The 14,147-nt window shown below is 29.8% G+C and overlaps 2 protein-coding genes across 4 annotated transcripts; both read right to left on the reverse strand.

The window, feature by feature from the left end:
* Positions 1-30: 30 nt before the first annotated feature.
* Positions 31-3,286, reverse strand: LOC121209430 (probable E3 ubiquitin-protein ligase ZFP1). Of its 3 annotated transcripts, none has more exons than XM_041080072.1 (8): positions 3,239-3,264; positions 3,114-3,161; positions 2,920-2,976; positions 1,504-2,347; positions 960-1,324; positions 757-858; positions 499-666; positions 31-374 (listed from the first exon to the last, which is right to left on the reverse strand). In XM_041080072.1, the coding sequence occupies exons 4-8, from the start codon at positions 2,312-2,314 to the stop codon at positions 228-230; spliced, it is 1,593 nt and encodes a 530-aa protein (XP_040936006.1). In that variant the 5' UTR covers positions 2,315-2,347; positions 2,920-2,976; positions 3,114-3,161; positions 3,239-3,264; the 3' UTR covers positions 31-227. The 3 variants fall into 3 exon arrangements, with proteins under 3 accessions (XP_040936006.1, XP_040936005.1, XP_040936007.1); XM_041080071.1 differs by having other exon boundaries at positions 1,504-2,350; XM_041080073.1 differs by having other exon boundaries at positions 3,114-3,286.
* A 1,900-nt stretch (positions 3,287-5,186) lies between these two features.
* On the reverse strand, positions 5,187-6,386 carry LOC107918761 (uncharacterized). Its single transcript, XM_041082186.1, has 2 exons — positions 6,186-6,386; positions 5,187-6,092 (listed from the first exon to the last, which is right to left on the reverse strand). Exons 1-2 carry the CDS (start codon positions 6,384-6,386, stop codon positions 5,187-5,189), a joined length of 1,107 nt encoding a protein of 368 aa, XP_040938120.1.
* Positions 6,387-14,147: the final 7,761 nt, after the last annotated feature.

Consider the following 14,147-nt stretch of genomic DNA (forward strand, 5'->3'; position numbering starts at 1 on the left):
AGCCCTGCAAGTTAATATTACACAAGAGACTGCATAAAATTTGAGTCTGTACAATTATTTGATAATTACAGAGCCTACAAATAAATGATTTGACTGTTAGATATCTGCAAGTTCATGTACAAAATACTTGGACAAATTATCAATCTGGTTCATAGCAAACAGATTAGTCATAAGACTTCCAGGAAAGTTTTCTCCGCCATCAACCCTTTTTATGTAATTTATTACTTTTAGACATCCTTGGACTTGGTGGTTAATGCCTCGGATTTGCAGATGGGGCAAACGTTCTTCACAAACAGCCACTTACTTAAGCAACCTGCATGATACTCGTGACCACAATCTAGAGTTCCGATTTTCTCTTGGTTCTTGTAATCCTCCTGCGAATTCCATGAGAAATGGCAAATGACATGTTAGGAGCGAATGGTGATGCGTGATGAAAATGTGTGCTTCGAACTTGAAGAACGAAAGAACAGTATGGTAGCTATAAGCACACTGAATTACCTGGCAAATAATGCAAGAATCCGGTTCTTGATTGATGGGTGCCACCTCTTCCAGATTAATGTTAGTTACAAATGTAGAATATGTTCTTGTTTTCAATTTACTTCTAATGGTTTCCTCTGATAATCCGGTGTTAACTTTGCCAATCCGCTCTCCCAGAGCAAGTAGCTCCTGTGGCCATTTAGCAAATTTTCCAGAAAACGTTCGGTAAACATAAAACCAAACCATGCAGAAAGAATGACATTAATCAACTTGACTTACCTCATAAGACATGTCTTCTATATCCAACCGCATATCCCTATGATGATCGATCAAATTCCCGAGTTCGTCATAGAATTCCGGGAACTCCAGCATAGCAACACCCTGTATCAAATTGACCAAAAGATATCACTATAGATTCAGACGTAAAAATAAACAGAAAACAATGAGAAATAACATTTAATAAATAAAAAATTGGTACTTACATCTGGTGGAATAACTCTCAAATGAGGAAGATTGTGGTATCTCAAACTTGTCTCAGGTACAGCCCCACCTTCTCGGCGAGAATGATATGTCATAAAGCCAGTAGGTGGAACCGGCCGACAATTCCTACGCCCCATCTCCAAATTATCTTGTGAAGGATTCATGGTGCTCTGTGAGGCATAATTTGCCGGAAAGCGATAAGGAGCTGTTGCTACTTGTGGGTGAAGATTAAATCCATGGCTTCTTACACCCTCAATAGGTGGTGCAGGGTGATGGTGGTTATGGTTCCGAAGGTCAAGAGAAGAAGAATGTGAAAAGTTTGTGGAACTTCTATACCTAGTCTCGATAGGTCCACCAATGTTACCACCTGGATAAATACAAGTTAATAACGTGTCCATGGCAATGAGCTTCAAGGTAAAAACAGACTCAAAAGACCTCAAGTACTAGGAAGCCGCAAAAAATGGAAAATATAAATCCATGACAAACAAAAAATTAATAAAATATATAATAACCTTGGAGGAAATAATATAAGGTTTGAGAAACTACCATGCATATAAGGAACACCAGGAGCTTGAGTCCAAGCTGAGGCACCTCCTGTTACTGCTGGCTGAAAGGGCTGAGCCATGTAATTTCCTTGCAAGAAATGGTTAGCACCATGCATCAAAACAGGATCCACGGCGGTCGCGCCTAATCTGTTCCTCACACTTCTTTGAGACCCTGCATCTCTAATTGGTGGAGGGTCGTTCCCCCTATACTGAGGAATGGTGAAGGATGCAGGATCAACTGGGACAACCCCATCAGGATGCCTGGTATTTAGCTGTGTAACTGAGGAACTCGAGCTTGATGAGGCATTAAAATGCTGAAAGTTTCCTGGAATCCCTTCAGAAGTCTTTCTCTTATACGAGCCTCTAACATTATTCATGAAATGGAAATTCCTAGCATATTCATCAGCAGAAACTCCAAGGGGACCATAATTGCGAGAAGATGGCATCTGATCTAAAGGTCCATGATTCATAGGAACACCAGACGAAGGGGTAGCCACATAGGGAATATAAAAGTTGGAAGCATTTCCGATACCAAGATCAAGGTTTGGAGGATGATGACAATGTTGAACACCAGGAACAGGGTACTGGGGCATCCCATAGAACATACCATTTTCATAATGCTGAGGCAAGGGATGAGCATCGAGACTAGTTGTGTTTCCAGGAGCTATCACTGTCATCGGGATATCAGGTGGCGGGTAGTTCGTGATATTGCCCAAAAAGGTGCAAGGCTCGTGACGGAGATAGCCATGGCCTTGCTGATCCATTTCTAAATCAATCATTTGGCTAGGGCATAGCATATTTCTTTGGCCCATGGTGATCCAATAAATTGTAGTTGCAATTTATCCCTACTTCAAAATTATAAATCATGTTATCAGTTTCTTTCTAAGATCATCTCAATTCTAAATTTCTAAAGGTTAATATTCCCCATAAATATGATACTGTCATTCATCTCCTATCTTATCATCAACCATACAATAAGACACCATAAACATCATTTAACCTTTAATTTTCCCTCGGAAAAAAGAAGAAGCTAAAAGAACCATCTTTACTGGCAAACCCATCATTAAAAACTTCAACAGAATTGAATATATCAAGCTTACATCAATGGGGGGAATTTCCAATATCCAGCAGTAATACTATACTAAATATGCTGATTTAATTGAAAAAGAAACCCAAAAAGGATTTCAACTTTTTATTCCTAATTATCCTCAATCCTAAAGAATCCAACACAAATGAAGCTTGGATAGAACCCACAAAAAATAAGTTTAAAAAGAACAGAACTTTTCAAAAGTATATCTTAATTTCATCAAAATTGTTAAATACCCATTATTTATAGAACAATTATCAAGGCATGCAAATTCAAAGCATGGGAAATGAAAAAAAAAATGGTTTGGTTTCATTTTTATCTCAGCCGTACCTTATATTCATAAACAAAATCACAGCCCAGAAACAAAGAGAACACCTGCTTCTCAACCTGAAAAAACCCAAAGAAAAAAGATGAATTTTTTTTTCCTGTTACTTGGAAACGGATTAATCAGAATCCAGACAATGTATATCGAAGGATTCAAAGATTAACCGCTAAAATCTCATGAAAAATAAAGAAAGACGAACCTAATTGATGCGAAATTAGGGAAAAGAAGAGAAATGAGATCGAGAGATCTGAAAAAGATTGAAAATTATTTAAAACAAGGAGAAAAAAATTGAAAATAGAGAGAAAAAGAGAAAGACATTCCTACTTTTATCTAGCCCATGGTTCTTCCGTTTTTTTTTTTAAATAAAATTTCGTTTAATGGTTTTTTTGTTTGAATTTTAATAAATTTGTTTTTATTAATCATTATCTTTTCGGTATAAAACGAAAAGATTAAGAGCACGTTTGGTTCGCTGTATTGGATTAGAGGTGTATTGGATTGGATTAGAGGTGTAATGGAATAGAGGTGTAATAGCAAATCAACTGTTTGGTTGAATGTAATGGAATAGAGGCGTAATAGTAAAACTGTGTTTGGTTGAATGTAATAGAGGTGTAATAGCATAATGGAGAAAACTAAAATGACCAGAATACCCTTAGCATAAATTTGTTTTGGTAAATGATTATTGTTATTGTTATTTAAATTTTAATAGGATTATTTATTATCAAAAATAAATAATTTAATCATATTTAAACATAATTATTATTTAATATATTTTAATTAAAATATATAATTTAATAAAATGGTTAATAATTAGCAGAAATTTGTTTTGGTAAATTATTTTATTTAAATTTTAATAAGATTAATATCAATAATAAATAATTTAATCATATTTAAACATAATTATTATTAAATATATTTTAATTAAAATATATAATTTAATAAAATTCTTAATAATTAATATTCTTATATGAATTTACTCAAACCATAATATATGATACTGTAAAATATAAATTAACATAATTATTATTAAATATATTATAACTATATTTGCTGCAACATCATAGAAATTCAATACCGTAAATCACTCCAATTTTCCTATTTAAACTCTATAACTATATTTGCTGCAACATCATAGAAATTCAATGGAAGCAAACTAGACTAAAAGCAGATAATAGCCAAATGTTTCCATTTTTTCTTTTTCATGTTTTTAAGATGCAGGCATACATTGAAAGCAGATATGCACACTTCAGGCACAGTATTCATCATACAATTTGAAGAAAAACACTGCTACAAACAACGGCTTTTAGATAAACTTTACAAAGGTAAACACATCATTAGCACAAATTCATAGCGGCCACCTGTTGGAGAGATCTTGGCTGATGATCCGATGACCCAGAACCAAGCTATGACTGATCCTGATGCCAGACCAACTACTAGAAATAACACCATAACGATGCCAGAAGTCTCTGCGTGTTGTATCTGGACAGATTTGTGAGCCATGATCATTAACACACTTGTCAAGTAGCCATTAGTTAGACCTAGATTTGCCATTTCAAACTAAAACAAAATCCCATGATTTGCCACAAGTTAAAGACCAAGTCTCTCAATAAGTGCCACTTCAAGATCTCATTTTCTTTTGACATAACTCTTAAAATTCATTTTTACTATGCTTTTCCCTTCAAAACAAACTTTAACATGTTTCTGCATTCCTATTTGTTTAAAAGAAAGATCCATGCAATTTCCTTATTAAAAATAATTCAGCTTCGCAAAACACTGGTTCTCATGCAATTGATCAAAAACATGATTTACAGTGACCTGCAATAGGTCAATCCAAAATGCATTTAAGGTTAGCAACCTGCCTGCAGCAGCAAATGACCATTTACATGCAAAACTATGGCATATCAGAGTAGATATTCAATGGCAAGAAAATGAAAAGTTTCTAACAATAACCAGTACGAGAACACACCCTAAAACCATCGGTGTGAGTATATATAAATAACATTAGAAAGCAGCAAATACAGGAACCATCACAAGTGGATGTGCATTGTGCATAGTGCAGAGACTGGAAACAATGACTAACAGTCTAAAACAATCAACTACAATGTTGTCTGTTGTATTGAGACAGTATTGGAGTTATCCAACATAAGACTCGATTATTGCGAAGTAAAATCTTACAAACTGCTTAAAGAACCAATTTCATGAAGAAATACGGGATTATGAACCCAAAGTACATCAAAGATTTGATATGTGCCCTCAACTATACAAAATTTAACAATTAAGTGCCCACAATAGACATGGATACTTCCTCGAGCTCTTTTAAGTAAGGAACAACGTATTTCTCTCTGAACTTCTTGTCAGGCATTTTATGAATTGTAGTCATGCTAACTTTCCTTCTTAGCGAATTCTTACTTTCCAGAGTCTCAATAACCAGTAACCGAGGCTTCAGCCTACGCTCAAGGCTGCAAATAAGCACCATTGGGTGGCTTATTATAAATGAAATACCTACATTCGTTCTATTAAGCAAAAAGTCAGTGACTTGCTTAATCTTCCTTTCAGATACAGCAAACACCTGTGGTGTCCTCCTAAAAGTAGACATGATATCATCTTCAGAGAAACCCAATTTCCTAAAAAGCTTCAATTTGAGTTCCCAATTCTCTTCACTCATTGAACTCAACATCCTAATAGCAGCAAGAAACATATTTGACTTCCTATCGAACCCCAAGGCATCTGCCCTTTCAACAAACTGCTTAATGCTCTCAGGTTTAAGCAAGAAAAATCTAGGAAAGCTGAACACATATGAAACAATTTGCGATGAACAAATCCCGCAATTTCTCAAGAACTCTATATTAGGCATCATAGTCTTTTGCAAATCAGATTTGAGAAACCAAGCAGAAGTTTTCAATAACTTAACAACATCATCATTCGATCCTAAAACAGTCTTTAAATCGGAAATAGAAGGTGCAATCCTATCATCCACGCTTCTAGTCAAAATCCAGGGATCACTAGCTACAATATCAGCAACATCATGTGTTGAAAATCCTAAATCCTGGAAAATCTTGAACTTGGGTTTAATGGTTTTCTCAAGACTAGAATATAGAAGGTTAGGCTTTCTTTTGACCACTGCTTCAATATGGGATTTAGAGAAACCGCTTTCTTTCAAGAAGGAAATTATAGTATCACACTTACGAGGATCATTCACATAGGTTAGGGAAGATGCAGTGATCCTTCAAGAGGCAAGCGAGGCCGACGGCCATGTAAACGACGGCGAAAACACGGTGGACGGAAGCTTCCGGGTAGAGGTAGGAAAAGTAATCGACGGCAGTGATGAAGCTATTCCATGGGAGGAGAAAGCCAACGCCCAAAGTGAAGTAGATGATGTAGCCCAAATTGAATTTATCTTCTGGTTATAGGAATGTGCGGAGGAGGAGGGCAGATTCAGAGTCGGGTTTCGGGCCTCCGCCGATTGCGGATGCATCGGGGAAACCCATTTCTGTTTTTGTTTGGTTTTGTTTTGTTTTTTTCCACCAAAATGCAACTGGGAGGAGAAATTATGAGGATAGAAGAGGAGAGGGTCGGGTAGGGAGGGAGGGTAAAACAGAGAGTTGGGGAGGGAAGCCAGACGTAATACCTATTACTCGATTTGAGAAGGGATTAGAAAAGCAGGGAATTTGGGGATTAGGTCGGGATTGTATTACGCCCGTAATACCTATTACAGCGAACCAAACGCCGGATTAGGGGCGTAATGTAATAGGCGCGTAATCGGTCAGTAATGGATTACCTAATACATTGAACCAAACACAGCGTAAAGAAAAGATGATTTTTAATTTGTATAATAAATCATATATGAAGTCATTAAAATAGAAAATGTATAATTAAAGCGGTAATTTGTTAATTTTTTATATAAGTAAATTGGTTCGATTTTAAATTATGAAAATTAATTTTATTATATGTTGTGTTCTCTTATCTGGATAATAATACCAATATCAAACAACTTAAACCTCAATTGGTTACAAATATTAAATTTATATTAAAAAATTTTAACATACAAATTATATTTATGTTATTTGATAAAATTAATTTTGTTTTTCAAAATTATTTATTTCTTCAATTTAATCATATAAATATATTATTTTATTTTATTATTAATAATTTTTCATAAAAATTAAATAAATTAAATTAATAATTTGGATATCTCACTTTTTAACATTTAAAAGAAACTCAACCTAACATTTTTCAACCTTATAACTTGTATTTACCTTATTCAACACTTTTTATTAAAAAATTTGTATCGATTAAAATTTAATAAGATTACTAAACATATTTTTTTAAATAAATATTGAAAAAATTCATTTTGGAATTCATCATCGGATTTTCACTCAATTATCATATTTTGACATTGTTTTTCGTTACATTTAGAGTTTCAAAAGTATTTTTCCACCCAAACACAAAAATTGAGATTTAATAGTTTTTTACTTTTATGTTTGGAAGTAAAAAATTGTCAAAATACCTTTATTTATGTTAACTATTTAAAAGGTATAAAAAAATTAGATTAAGTTATATTTTTTATCATTATATTAAATTATTTAAATATTATTTTTTATTTTTTTAAAATATGTATAATTAATTTTATAAATAATTTATATTAATTACTTCAAAGGTATTTAAAGCTTATAATTTATGTACCATTAAATTAAATTATTTAACTATCATATAACTTAATTAATTTTTTTAACATTAATCTTATTATAAGTTCTTTTAACATTTCTACTCTTTTTGATACAATGGTTAGAACTATCCATAACCTCTCTCCAACCCTTAAATAGGAGGATAATACGTTTAAGTACACTCGAATTTACGCTTTCCTGCCGTGGTAAAAATACTAATGCCAATCTAATTAAGACTTAATCGACATCTTATTAATTTTTAACTTTTCATTATCATGTCCAAACAATATATTTTAACCTTAAACCGCAAATTTTTGCAACAACAAACATTAAAAATTAATAAATCACGTTTTTTCCCAACCCTTTTCGACCACATTTTTTTAAAGTACGTAGTATTATCTTGTCAACAAGAACTAGCCCTTTGTTTCTGCATGTCCGAGTATTCCACAACAATAACAAAAGATCGGGAGATGCTTGTATTTGATCATCCCCTTCACCAAAGTGGCAGTTTGGGGACTTAAATTTCCACTTGTATGCGCAACAGCCTCCCCCAACTAACCTCCTCTAGCCACCCATAGATATCTCAAAAACTCCGATGTGCATATCTTTTGTCAGCCATTTGAGCGGCATCCCATAAACCCTCACCCAAAAGGAAGCATTATCAAAAGTATCATCACTTGGCCTAACATCACCATTATAGTCTTGGAATAGAATTAAGTGTTTATCAAATGTCGAAGGGTGACCGTCCAATACATAAGTCTTGTCGGTTCTGCTCGTTAGGAAAATATAATTTTTTTTATAGTTGTGTTTGGTAAGAAAAATTGAAAAATCAGACATTTTCATTTTTTGTATTATTTAGTAGTGTTGAAAAATAAGAGAAAAAAAAAATCTTGTCACTCAAATTTGAAAGAAAATTGAAGTGATCGTACAAAATTATTTATTCTCATAGTTCGAAAAGAAGATTGAAAAGAGTATTTGTAAAATTTGCTTTACATCCTGAAAAATAACAAAAACTAAGGATTGTATAAAATGCATGTACGGTTCTTTTTTTTTAAGAAAAAGGTGATGGAAATTTAGGTAATCATAGGTGTATTCCCCCACCATTTTCAGCAAAAGATACGTTTAAACGTGCTTATTACATTAATAGCAATAATGGCAAATAAATTAAAGATTGAATCTACATCTTTCAGTTTCGTACAATGTGATACCTAACTAAAATCGAACTCCTAAGCAAAAGCTATTGGCCATTAGGATTTGGCTACTAAAAGGGTTGGGTTTGGGGGAAGAATTGGCATAGAGTGAAGGGAAGGTACAAAGAAATTAGGGGCCTAACAAAAGCCTTTTAATATTGGATGTGATAAATACCAATGTTGTGTAAGGATGAGTATTCGATCGAATTGAGTAAAAAAGTTTAAATTAATTGAGTTGAGGAGTATTATTTTATCATCCTAATTCGATTTAAAAAATTTTTGTATCGAGTTGAGTGAAATGAAATTTAAGTCGAGTCAAATCTAATAAAATTGTTCGAGTTAAATTAAAAAATTAAGCATGTCAAATTATGAGATTGTAGAATATAACTAATTTCATGTTAGTACACATAAATTTGAAACCATGTATATTTGAATTCTTTTTCAAAGAAAAATAAGAAAAAAATATTTTAGTATCATAAACTTGAATCATCAATAAAATTATTTAGGTCCTAAAATTATTAATTTAGATTTTTTTTATTTTTTTAACTTTCTCTATATATTCTTTAGGATTTTTTGTTTTTATAATTTTTTAAAAAAATGTAAATTTTGAAATTTTTATAAATATTTTGATTTTTTTTGTAATTTTTATTGAAAGAGACTAATTTTGTTCATTTTCAAAATTGATAAGGATCAAAGTAGTATTTACACCAATCTGTTATTCAAATTATTTGAGTAATTTTAATTATAAAATTCAACTCGACTTAAACTCGAAACTCGAATTACTTATTTAAGTTGACTCGAAAAAATTGGAAAACATAATTCAATTAACTCAAAATTCAAATTTTTTTCAATTTTTCAAAATCCAATTAAATTTTTCACATGCCTTATTCATCCATTCCCATGCCATGCCAAAACAAAGGGCTTAAAGCATGCAATTTTCAACACATTTTGGTATGTGGGTCCTCAAATTCCTAGCCGCACAAACACACACAAAAAGAAAGAAAAGAAAAAAGAAAAATCGAAGGAAGAGAGATAACACGGACACAATTAAAAAGGGATATTTATTTTCTTATGTATGTTAGTTTCATACTGATATTATTTATAACAGTCGAAATATTTGTAAACCGAAATAAAAAGTATTTAAAATTTATTTTGATATAATTAATTGAGTTTTAATTCGATTGATATGAGTATTATTATTGATATAAAAGAATGTAGATTCGAGTACATTACTCTTTTATTTATGAGTTAGAAAGGGGCTATAAATAATTATAGGTATTTATCAAAACTTATAAATTTCACTCATATTGTGTGAAATACAAGATGGATGAAAAATATATATTTTTCGAAACCTAAAAGATGAGTTCATTTAATATACACAGTTGCTAATTAATAATTTTGGTAATAAATTAGGTAGCATATTTTACTTTAAGATATATATAGATATATATTAAATTTATTTAAAACATGTACCTCAAATAAAATTAATATTAACATATATATATTAATGATGTATAATATTTTTATATAATTAATTAATATTTTATATTTACAATTTATTTAATTTTTATAAATATTAAATATTTTTGGAAAACAATGATATTGATACCAATACGCATCAATACCAATAAAAAATAATACATCTATAAATGGTAAAAGTACCATAAAGTTCTTTGTATTAGGAGCTGGATTGCATTTTGCATTCTCTACTAAAAAATAGATAAATAGATCCATGCTCATTAGATTAAATAGTAAGTTGGTCCTTCTATTAAAAATTACATCTATTTTTATTGTTAAAAATTAGTTCATGTTACACGTAAAATGAATGAAATATTTAACATAAATAATCAATTTACTCTTTAATCTAACATAAACTAACTAATTTATTTTTTAATAAAGATAATAAAATACAGTTCGACTCTTAATATAAAATCTTTTAAAATACTATTACCTCTATCACTACAATAAATACCACCTTAATTTTTATATGCATGGTATAGGTAATCCTTTATGTCATAATACATTGAATCATTAAAAGAGAGGGGAAAAGGGAAAAATGATTGGACTACTAATCACTAACTAGATTGGTAAATTAATTATGTGAAGCCCTTTACTCAATATTTGTTGAATGTTGAGTAATTATTAATTTAATTAAAGGTTGAAAGTTAGGCCATTTGAGGAAATGATGAAGTGGCCATCTTTTTTCTTTCCTAAAAATAAAAAAGTAAGAATTCCCACATGATGTGAAAAATGTTTATACATTATCTTCATCATTTCATTTCCACCTTTCTTCCTAGATGTCTATCAAATTTCAATAGTTTCATATTTACCTAAACTAACCAATTTCCCATGGAATAAATATTTTTTTAAGAGTTTATGATTCAGCTTTTTCTAAGAGGGTTAGTAATGTATCAAAATAAAGATAATGATATATGATAATATATTTTTATATATTATCCAGAATTATTTTGAAGAAAATAGAAATTATAGATAAAGGAGGTTTCGATTTTTCACTAAATGAGTAAATAAAGGTGAGTACAATATGGGAAAAAATAATCATAAATGTACTAAACGTACAATACTAAACCTTGAAAACAAGGCCCTAACTCGGGAACAAATTAAATTCTCTACATAGTTATCAAGAAACTCTAACAAAAACTCATATGCGACTACATCTTGCCGCCTTCAAGAAAAGCCCTTGCTAATTGGCATATCAAAACAGGGATACAATTGTCCCTTTAAATAGCTTTACATTAGAGTCCTAATCATACAAAAATATCACCGAAATAATCAAAGTTTAATTAGGAGAAGAAACCCAATTTATGTGAGGAACACATCGCAACATCCCCATTTGTGTCATCACGATGTCTCCCATCGCCGCAATGTCAGGAAGCTTCTTGTAACGGCATAATTTTTAGTGGTGTCGGAATGGTGATTTGAGATCACTAAATCCGACAAGTAAGATTAAACAAGATAGTAATTTGATATAACATCATTTTATATTTATATATTGCATACATAAATAATTATATTTATCGAATATAAAAAAATTGATATATTTATTTCTTTAAATGTGCATGATTAAATCAAAATTAAAGTTTCAAATATACATTTGAATCATAATTAAAATTTCATGTGTATAATTACACCAAATTAAAGTTCATATAATTTTGATAAATCTCTTAATGTTTAAAGATTAACTTTAAAATTGTTACATTTATAAATATCAAATAATTAGTCATTAATCCAGAGAACCCAGCAAATAGTGTGTTACAAATATTAATTAATAATAGTGGTATTTCTAATTTTTAGCTTTTATATTTAATCGTTTTGAAAATATTTTATCCAATTTTACAAGTAAATTTAATAATTAATAATTTTAAAAAATATTTAATAATTTAATTGATATAGTTTTAATTTTTAAAATATTTTCACCATAAAAAAATAATTAATTGATATACTTTTAATCAAAAATAGAACCTAGAATGGGTGAGAAATCTCTTAGAAGTAAAATTATAAACATATACAATATCTTCTTGAATGTAATGTGTAGTATTTTTTTTTTACTTTTTATTAATATTAATATTTTGAATGTATTTTGTGGGGTGTGCCTCGTATTTTCAGTTAAATAGATAGCGACATCACAACAAGAAGTGTAATTGCCTAATTTTCAGTGGTGTAAGAAATGGTGATTTGAGATCACTAAATCCGACAAAGGTAAGATTAAACAAGATAGTAATTTAATATTTATGAGTCAAGTAAGAATTTAGAAGAATTTTTGAATTGGTGAATTTGGTGAATTAAAAGAATTTATTAGGTCAAACAGGTCAAAAATGAGGTATCTAGACCTCGAATTTGAAAACCGAGCTATAAATATTTTTATAAATATTTATGGAGTGTCATTTAGTTAGTATTAAAGTTTGGTTGAGAAATTTTAACGTTCGTGTAGTCAATTAAATAAAAAGAACTAAATTGTAACAAAAATAAAATTTGCAAGAAGGATTAAATAGCTCAAGTGTTAAAAGAAGGAGGATTTAAAGGGCAATTAAGCCTAAAAGTGAATAGGCTGGACGGCAAGGGCAAGAAAATCAGCAGAAAAATAAGGGAAATAAGGGCAAATTTGGAAATTTAATAATTTTAACATATAAGAAAAGAACAAAATTGAAAAATCTAGAGATCTCTTCATATTTTCTCAGCCAAAACGCCATAGAAGATCTGGAGAAAGCTGGTTTTTCATATTTTTAGATCATGTGAGTTTAATTCTTGCTTTTTCTTGATAATTTTTATGTTTTTATGACTTTTACAATTAGGTCCACTTATAGAATTCATTAGTTTTTTATTTTATGGGTGAAATTGGATGTTACCCTCGATGGGTAAGAAAATTTTATGATGAATTATTATGAAATTTAAGTTCTAATTTCATATTAATGTGGTTTTATTAAGTGATTTTGATAGAAAATGGTATTTAGGACCTAATTGTGAAAAAGTTGTGAATTGAAGGTTGGTGTTGAAATTCAGGATATCCAAGGTTTTGAAATAGTTTATAATGATAAAATAAAGTGTTAATTGAGAAAAATTAGTTCAATTGATGGGTGAATTGAGCAGGGACTAAATTGTAAAAATTATAAATTTAGGGGTAAAAGTATAATTTTGAAAGTTGATGTAACGACCTGAACTTTAATGTTATAGGAAAAGTGTATTTTCGGGTCTCTGTTTCTGAAAAATGGATTAGAAAATATTTATTAAAAATAATTACGAAGTTAATTGAATAATTAACTAGGCTTTAATTAAGTGAATTTAGCTTAATTAAGAGGAATTAGGAAAAATAATTAAATTGAATAAAGGATGAAAGTTGAATTGTAGATTAAAAAAAGTAAAAAGGATTAAAATGGAATTAAGCCATTGACAATAGATGAGGCGGCAAATGGAAGAAAAAATCAAGATTTTTCTTGAATTATGTATATTAAATGTTATAATTGTTATTATTATGATTTTATATTAAATTATTATTATTTAATAGGTGTTATTATTAAATAAATTAAAAGAAAGACAAGTGTAAGGCAAAAATAAAATACATGTGTAATAAATATTGTACATACATTTGTAAAATATGTATGTATTTACTTATTATTTAAGTAAATAATTAATGTATTTATTATCATTAAATTAATATTATATGATGAATAAATTAAATAAAGACAAATCTGTGGAAATGATTTGATTCAAGTGTATAAATGAAAATATATACATTTGTAATACATGTATTTAATCATTAATAGATATTTATTGTTTATAAAATATATTTACTAATTAATATGATCATATTATAAGATTTTTATGAAATAAATATACTAAATTATGACAAATGTATGGTTATAAATG

This window comes from Gossypium hirsutum, chromosome A11, assembly GCF_007990345.1.
Source record: "Gossypium hirsutum isolate 1008001.06 chromosome A11, Gossypium_hirsutum_v2.1, whole genome shotgun sequence".
Classification (NCBI taxonomy): domain Eukaryota; kingdom Viridiplantae; phylum Streptophyta; class Magnoliopsida; order Malvales; family Malvaceae; genus Gossypium; species Gossypium hirsutum.